This window comes from Ostrea edulis, chromosome 5 (assembly GCF_947568905.1).
Source record: "Ostrea edulis chromosome 5, xbOstEdul1.1, whole genome shotgun sequence".
Taxonomy (NCBI): domain Eukaryota; kingdom Metazoa; phylum Mollusca; class Bivalvia; order Ostreida; family Ostreidae; genus Ostrea; species Ostrea edulis.
In genome coordinates this window covers 77,513,133-77,522,300 of record NC_079168.1, presented here as the reverse complement: position 1 = coordinate 77,522,300, position 9,168 = coordinate 77,513,133, and the positions used below count along the sequence as shown (strand labels likewise).

Here is a 9,168-nt window from a genome sequence, read left to right as displayed (position 1 = left end):
TGCACAGGGCATTGATCCATTTTGTTCTCAATCTATATATATTAATATATGCATTGAGAACAAACTGGATTAGAAGCCCCTGTGTTCAATGTTTCCATTGATCAATAATGATTTTTTTAAAATATTTTAGATGAAGTTTCAATGTTAAGTGAAAGACTGTTTGAGCAGGTGGAATATGTCTTTCGGCACCTGAAAGATGTCACAAAGCCATTTGGAGGTTGTCAGGTCTGTCAAAGAAAAATTTAGTAAACAGTTTAAGTTTTCACAATATCCTTATAGAAAATTATGTTGATAGCATCAATGTAGTCATTACCAGCAGATTTTTTGTTTTACAATTATTATTCAGAAATTTGTATTGGTAAGTATATCATTTTTTATAGTGTTTTGTAGTATTATTTGAAAATTATCATTTATATTTTGATTATTTCCTTTCAGGTCATTTTGAGTGGAGACTTTTTTCAGCTTCCACCAGTACCGAACTCAAAGTATGACGACCCTGGCAGTAGTATCGTGGAAAGTCAACTTCTGAAGTTCTTTCACCATGTCAATTTGGACCATGTTTATAGACAGAAAGAAGTTGACTTGGTACAGGCTATCCATGAAATTGCCAGGTTTTACTATTGTTTTTTATAATGTCTCCCTTCTTCCAGGGGGAGACATATTGTTCTTGTACTTTCTGTCTGTCACAAGATCGTCCGAACACTTCTCCTCTGCAATAAGCTTGAAAATTTGTACCATGCGTCATTGCCATTTGTAGATGTGCATATTGTCGGGATACGAGGATCCAATTATTTTCATAATAGTCAAATTATTGTGGATCTAAGAGGGGTGGTGGATGTTAAATAGATTGTGAACATTTCTATGGTTTATCCAGTAGATTCGAAATTCATTGCCATTTGCAGATGTGCATAATCCAATTGTTATCCTTAAAATTATAGTGTATTTAAGTGTGGTGGAGGGTGTAAAATAGCTTGTGATCACTCCTCCTATATATGGCTTATCGGATAGCCTTGAAATGTTTTACAATACTTCATTATCATTAATTTCAATGATGTTCACATTGTTCTGACCCTCGGGTCTAATATTTTTCTACCATTTCCAGTGATTCAAGGTCTTAGGAGGAATGTTTTATAACTCTTTTCATGTATAAGGGTATATTCCCTTCCCTACTGATACTGCAGCATAACAGTCATTATTTTTGTATCATATACAATAATGACATTGTTCACATATATATTGAATTCCTCGATGCATAAAGTTCATTTCATAATGCCTATGTTCTTGCTCATGCTTTCTCCTTCATACCATGCAGTACATTAAGGGGAGGGGTTGTAATTGTGAACACTTTCAATTTGGAGAGGTGGGGAGACATTTGTTTTAAACAAAAACGAATTACATTTTCATAAGAAAGCATGGATTTATTTGCATACCATAAGAGACATAATTTTTTTTTCAAATTTACCAACACAATGTATTGAAGGAAGATGAAAATTTAAAGTTTCAAGTCTTTTGTATATAACAAACATGGAATTTATACCTGTAAATTACTTATTTATCAAATGTCCATTTCTAGAGGCCAACTTTCCCATGAATCAGAAGCACTTCTTATGCGAATGAAGAGACCACTCCCTCCCGGTGAAAATCCAGTGAAGATAATGGCCAGAAGGGAGGATGTCTATTTGTGGAATGCGAAGTGTCTTCGAGAAATGGATGGTAAACAATATGTTTAATTTGTTTTTACCACATGATAGTATTATTCTTAGAAGGAGGGACAAATTTTTGTTTACTAGTATTCTGTGAATTCTCAACAATTTCTGTAAGGGGTTTTCTCTTCTCTCTCCTTTGTATTTTCGTTGGGACATCAAAATTGAAAGGATCGGCTGATGGTATGCCTGTATTGGATTTCCTTCCCCTGGACACAGAAGACTGTCCCAAAATAACACTGTTCATTGTAGCCTGGTATGCTGCATATGTGGGATTCGTGGTGTTCCCATTGTGTAACCCTCTTACTTGGCAGAAATTGTTTTCAATTATATCAGAGTTAAAACGGGAGGGGTACATTCCGGATCCTGGAAAATTCCTAAGATGTTGTTTTGTAATCTCTGTAAAGGTTGAAATTAAACTGTCTATGTCATATAAACATTTGTAACTCGGCTTCATCTTGCTTTCCTTTGACATATCACCATCTTCCTTCCAAGATCTAAACCAGTCTTTGACAGAAATTAATGTGAACATGCGTTTATCATAAATGCTTATGATTGGATCTTTGTTCCTAAAAACTGATATGAGTAAACTGGTTTGCTGAAGTAATTCTACTGCCCCATTTAACTCTTGTCCCTTTCTTAATGATTTCTGATATTCTTTCATCAAATGCAGCATATCTTCGTTCAGCACTTCTTCGGCCAAGTGATTCCGCATTTTCTCAGCTGAATCTGGGTGCATATGAGACATGCTCAACTTGTAATGAACTCTTCTGGAATTTGTGTGTTCATCCCAATTGGCTGCAGCAATCCACTGGTTCCATGTAATAATGTCTGACCCTTTCTGAAGTTGTTTAGTGTGGAATGACTCAAAACCACTACTTAGAATTGCATTCCTTAACTTTTTCATACAGTGTGAGCAATCTTGAGCATGTGCTAATTTTTGTGTTGGATTTACAACATTCAAACTACAGAAATTGTTGTCTCTTGCATCGATATCATCTCTGAAATGAAGTTTGATAAACTCCCTGTTCTGTGCTCCCCCATCTTGAAGTATGTATGTTACCTTGAATCCCCAACTACTTAATTCAGATATTAAATCATATATAATAGAATATATCTCGGCTGCTGTGATTCCATTTGTGGGATAATGAGCGACTGGAAATCGAAAACCAGTGAAACCTAGGAAGGAGACTTGGAAGACCTCTGTGGCTAATTCATTTTCAATGGACTTTGACTTTGTTAATCTTATGTTGTTGCCTTCCTCCCCTGTGTCTATCCAACCAATAAGTTGTGTTTGTTTTCCTTTACAATTCATGACTAAGTCTTGCTGTATCCGTGACTCATCGTGGATTAATCCTCCATGATATCCTGACTGAGGAATGTTCAGTTTCTTAGCAGTATTTGCCATCCATCTGAGTACATCAGCATTTATCCCAGTTTCCTGGCTAACAACATTTTTGTACCTCTGTAGTTGTCTTCCAGAGGGCAATATCAATATTCCACTGTTTTTCAAATCCTCACAAGACTGTGGACTCCTTGACCACAAGTTCAGACACACTTTAATTATCTCCTGATCCCACCTTCGTTGTCTCTTATCAGAAACATTTAATGCTTCAAATTGTGCCATAAGTAGTGTTTTCATTGCAGGTGGTGCAGTTGGAAGAATGTTTTCTATTACAGATTTAAAATCATCTTCTTTGTCGCTCACTTCAACCTTGGTGTTTTCCTCATTAGAAAAATCCCTTAAATTCCTCTGACAAGTTTCACAATTGGTTAGAGTACATAACCACCCAAGGACACCAATACAGGATCTAGATCTTATCCTAGGTTCTGATGTCTCATTCTTATACTCCGATACATCTTCCAAGCGTATGTGTTGAGGTATTGCTTTCTTCTTGTTACCAGTCGTTAAACTGATGCCGGTGCACAATTTCAACCTTTCTATCATTGCCAAAATAGCTTTAAAATGATTCACAGATGAAACATGATCGTCATTTTTCATTCCTAGAGCATCTAAATCCACATATTTCCAAAAAATGGTGAGTTTGAAGGTGTTATTCTTGAAGTCTATCGCTACATCCTTTGTAACCTTATTTCCATTTATTAATGTATCTGTGAAAATCACTAAATTCACACTGTCATCATGTTTGTTCATTACATGAATTGAAGGGGGCAGGAAATTTTCAATGTTGAGTGGATTAATTACATGTATCTGAGATTGTGCATTGTTGGCGTCTCTCAATTTGACTCCAGTATATAGTGTACATGGTCTGCTCATGCCATCATTATGCACTCTGCGACTTCGAGAGACCTTTAGATTTGGAAACAAGCTTGGAAGTAACTTTCCAACACTGTGGGCATTTATACAGCCCTGTACACTGCCAGTAAATTCCATGACAAAGTCTTCATACCTGTCCATAATGTCTTTGGCAAACACTTTTCCATCTTCCTCTACTTCTAAATTTCGTGCAAACCTTCATATATTAATAATATAGGATAATATTTAAAATAATTGTTTAAAATTGTATGATCACTTTTTTTCTGGCATTTGTCCATCTGTCTGTCCGTAAACTTTTAATAATGTTTTTTACTTTTTCTCCAGAACTACAGGGCTAATTTCAGCCAAACTTGCCACCAATCATGCTTGGGTAAAGAGGATTCAAGTTTGTTCCGTGATGTTTGATCTTGAAGTTTGACCTAAATTTTAAAACTTTCATGTAAAGTTTTACCTTTTCATAACTTTTTTTTAATATTGAATGATACATTCATATGCTTTCTTTGTGAAAAGGCCTTTGGATTTTGGTACCAAAGATTTTGATATTGTGTTGTATCCTTCATCTTGGATTTTGACTGACTTTTAAGAATGGTGAACTTGAGCAATATCCTTTGAACTGTTTGAGGTTTGGATTTCATGTGTTGTATATAGATTCCTTATGAAAAAAACCTTACATTTCACATCTGATTTTCTTTTACCTTGTGACTTTGTATCATGTTTTTGTCGTGACACTATGGGGCTAATTTTTTTTTCATGAGAATAAAAATTGCAAAAACTCTTTTAAAAATCTCAGTACCTGAACAACAGCAGACCTAAGGTGATTCATGTGAGCGATGTGGCCCATGGGCCTCTTGTATATGAGAATATGTTCATTATTTTTTCATGTCAATGAAATTATGCATTTGTTAGCTAGCTATAGATATAACATGTAAACCAATTATGAATATTTTTCATTTACAGGAGAATAGAAAATATACAAAAGTGAGGATGAGGGGGATGTAGTTGGAATCAAAACAGAGACAGCTGTCCATGTAAAGATTGGTGCCCCAGTTATGTTAATAGCCAATATAAGTGACACTCTAGTCAATGGTCTTCGAGGATTTGTTTCAGAAATGAAGGATGATTATGTGAAAGTTAAGTTCAATGATATTGGCAAAGTGACCATCAGACCATTCTCATTCTCTAAATTTGATCCAAATTTGAAATATGATGTTGGCTGCCGGAAGCAAATTCCCCTTCAACTTTCATTTGCCATCACCATACACAAGTGTCAGGGAATGACATTAAATCGCCTGGAAATTGACTGCAAGGGCATGTTCGAATATGGGCAACTTGTTGTTGCTGTAAGCAGGTCAGTAAACAAAAAAGGATTGAGAGTGTTGAATTTTTCACGAAGACTTATTTTGAAACCACCAGCCTGTATAACAAACTTATACAGTGAAGGACTGAACAATATTCAGGCAAGTGACTTGTCATGCTGCAATCAATCCGATTTTTCTAATATAACTGAACATGACCAGAAGTTGATGTCGAGAAAAAGTGACGACAACAGTGATGATGATAATGATGTTCATGATGATGACGATGACAATGATGAGTTAATGATACAATTGTTAGAATCTATTGAAAATAAGCATATACAAAACCCTTTGGAAACTGAATTTGAACATCATCTACCACCCCATATAAATGTTCATAACATCTTGCACGCTCTCAAACATGATGTTCAACAGACAGACATCCAACTGCAGGAAAATGAAGCATTAGACATGCTGATGACTGATCAGAACTGTGTAGAACAATTCATGAGTTATTTGTGGGATAGGCTTAAAAAGGCATTTTGTGACACTATTCAATCAGTGGAGCTTGTGAACAATAAAACAGTGAATGGCTTTTATAAAAAGTTTCAGGAAATTGCCACATCTGAAGCATACAGAGACCTTGTCCACAAAAAGTTGTTTCCAAGTGTAATGAACCTTTCAGATGTTCACTACAATGTTGCATTTAAGCTTGCCACTTTCATAAGGAAACAAATAATCCAAGAGCATACAAAGTCAATAAAAGATGATGGAAACCTAAAACTTCCCAATACATCTCAAAAACAATTCTCGGAATCTGTGGCAGGTAAAGGTAAGATTAGGTATCTAGGTGGCTGGTGCCTGTCTTCTTTACGACGCCGTAGAATGAAGAGAATAATGACAAATGCATATAATGTAAAGAAAGGCGCACTGGTGAATGCATTAACTTTGGAGAAAGATTTACTAGACCATGTTATTGCCATCTCAGAGACAAGTATCCTAGAGAGTTCCGTTTTTGTAGAAACACTTCATGAAACTGTTAGGAAACAAAATGCTCGTAAAGGATTAACGCATATCACAGATGAAGCATTCAACTTCTTCTTGTGTTTAGAACAGGAATTGCAGAAACTACAAACTGAGGGAAATATTGCTATTCAAGGCAAAAATATTGGAACATTCCTTTCACAAAAATTGATGCTTTCAGAAAATTTGATTGCTCAATGGAGAAATATTTTCCAGACATTTGAGTCCACTGCTATAAAAACAGAAATAACAAAGCACCTTAACATTCTGTTGGAGGATTTTATTCTAAAATACCTCAAGATGAGTGTAGTCCAACTTAGGAAAGATTTCCTACAGCAACAAAAGGTCAAAAAAGCTGAAGCTACAAGAAAACAAATAAAGATGCGTACACAACGACAAACGAAAGGGATGTTTGATTTTACAACAATTCAGAATGACAACTCTCCTAATAAAGAGGCATCACACAAAAGACTACAGTCTGAGCTTCTGTCTGATAAAACATTCTTACAAAAATTCAAAAAAGAAGAACTGAACAGACTTTGTGAATATTATAAGTTTAATCCTGTTCAATCAAAGAAAAAATTGGTGGTTGACTTGGGTGACTACATTTTAAGAGCAGAGGGGATGAATTTTGCAAAGCAGTCCAATGTATCAACACAAGGATCAGAAGATAATCCAGACACATGTAGTAGACCAAAGAGAAAATGCCAAGATGTAAGAAGAGAAATTGTAGCCTCGGGGAGCAAGAAGAAGGAAACTAGAAAGAAAAGGACAGCGACAAAGAAACCAAAACAGATAAAGTGGCCCTGTGGTGCTTGTGGTGGAGAAGCCACCGAAAACTCTGTTGGGTGTGATAACTGTGAAAAATGGTTTCATGCTGCTTGTGTGAATATTGATATTGATGACTTGGATAGCCTCCCAGAGGTTTGGTTTTGCAGAACTTGTTGTTCAAAACGTTGAAGGGAAAATATGTTTGTCTACTTATTTTTCACCGAAATGGTATGTCATCTTCACACACAGAGAAAACATTTTGTTCACGGTTACCTGACATGCCTGACTGACCATATTTTTCTCTGCTAACCCAGAACTATTTCATTTGTCAAACTTCATCTGATCAAATAAACATTAACAACTGTTTTGTGACATTTAAATTAAGATTTCAATTATAGTGTATATCATATATATATACATGTGGAAACAAAAAGACAAACTTTTACATAGTGAATTTAAGTCAGGTTTGTTTTCACTTAGAACACATGGTGTCGACTCTTTTAAACAAAATAATTTCAAAATCAAAACAAAAAAAACAAAAACTTACTGGCTACTGACCCTATTTTGTAGTGCCAAAAATTTTGATAGTACAACTAAAAACAAGATTTTTTCTATTTGGCCCAATATGATAAACTAAAAGCATTCATAAATTAAAAGTACATTTTTATGATACTATGTTATGTAATTATTTTATTAATATTAGTGCCTAATGTAATGATATAACTGCCCTAATAACATATAAAACAACCCTTAAGAATAATGAAATACATAGAAAGGACATAAGTATAATTACAAACTACAGCTCAAATAGCAACTGAAGGGTTTTTTTTTTTTTTTTTTTTTTTGTTTGTTTGCTTGTTTTGTTTGGGTTTTTTTATTATTGAAATTTAAATCCAAAAATAATCACTTATAAAAGCAAAACTTTAAATTGTCTCTTATAGCTAAAATTGATGATGTTGCCAATCTACTGGAAGTTTGCACTTATCATGCTTATTTTATTTATTTTTTAATAACCGAGGGGGTTGGTGGAACATATTACAATGCAATGTAAATTCAAAAGAATGATGAATATATTAGAATTCATTTAATTTTAATTATCAAAAAAAATAAAATAATCTTCCCTTTATAAATTGTCCAATTCTAAAATGCGTAGTGGTTAAAACTCCTTTCAATTAATAGAAATTATTTTGTATTTCTTGCACTTAAAATCAGGCTGAAATAGAATATTACCTACCAAAGAAAAAATTTACCGTTTACCGTCATTTGCGCCAAAAAAAAATATCGGAGTTTTTCATTCTGTTTGTAAACACTCCCGAGAGTTTCCGAAAGTCGGAAGTAAGGTTTCATTGCGAGAGTTATCTTTTCCTGTGCGCGATTGACGACAATGCAGACAGCTTGGATTATTTTCGTCTATAAAACTCATTAAATCAAATATGAAAGGGTTGGACTCCGTTGGACTTGTTTTAGGAGATGTTTAACGCCTTTTGGATAGGGGGATTCGATTTGTTTCTTGGAACTAAGGTGAGTTTTAGCTTTGTTTACAACCGGTGTCCTATTTTCGTGTCATCGCTTGTTAGATATTTATATATAGATTGAGAACATAATGGATAAGAAGCCCCTGTGATAGAGCCTAGGTTTACTAGACAGCTAGGCCTCCTGCATAGATCTGCAAGTTACACTGCAACATCGTCGTCTTGTCGAAGTCTTCCGTTGAATTTGACCAATGGTAGCTTATCAAACGTTGACAAACAAATACGTATCCCCATACATCCCAAACTAATACATTTAATACACGAAGTGTTGGTAAACATCGAGAAACCGGAAGTAACCCTGCTGAACGTTTTTGAAGCAGCGTGACTAAACACAGAATAAAAACCGTGTTCCGGAGGAACTCGAAACACGGCTATTCGGGAACGAATCTTGCATACAAAATAATTAATAGGGGAACACATAAATTCGAGCTCCTTTGGAATTCAATGAATTGCAGATATGCACCTTTCTTTCAACACGAATTGATATGTTGTTTCAGGCACGTATACATTGGGTTGGGGTGGGCAGGGAGGCTGGTTTGCTCTCCCCACTTTTTTGACAATTTACT

General features: G+C 35.0%; 1 protein-coding gene across 1 annotated transcript; it reads left to right on the top strand.

Annotated features, from left to right (window-relative positions):
• LOC125650810 (uncharacterized) lies at positions 1–7,612 on the top strand. Its single transcript, XM_048879343.2, has 4 exons — positions 1–225; positions 436–611; positions 1,574–1,713; positions 4,939–7,612. The coding sequence occupies exon 4, from the start codon at positions 5,031–5,033 to the stop codon at positions 7,257–7,259; it is 2,229 nt and encodes a 742-aa protein (XP_048735300.2). The 5' UTR covers positions 1–225; positions 436–611; positions 1,574–1,713; positions 4,939–5,030; the 3' UTR covers positions 7,260–7,612.
• Positions 7,613–9,168: the final 1,556 nt, after the last annotated feature.

Bases quoted from the DNA above. Each gene is read 5' to 3' on its own strand.
- LOC125650810 (XM_048879343.2), top strand. From the start codon at position 5,031: ATGTTAATAGCCAATATAAGTGACACTCTAGTCAATGGTCTTCGAGGA.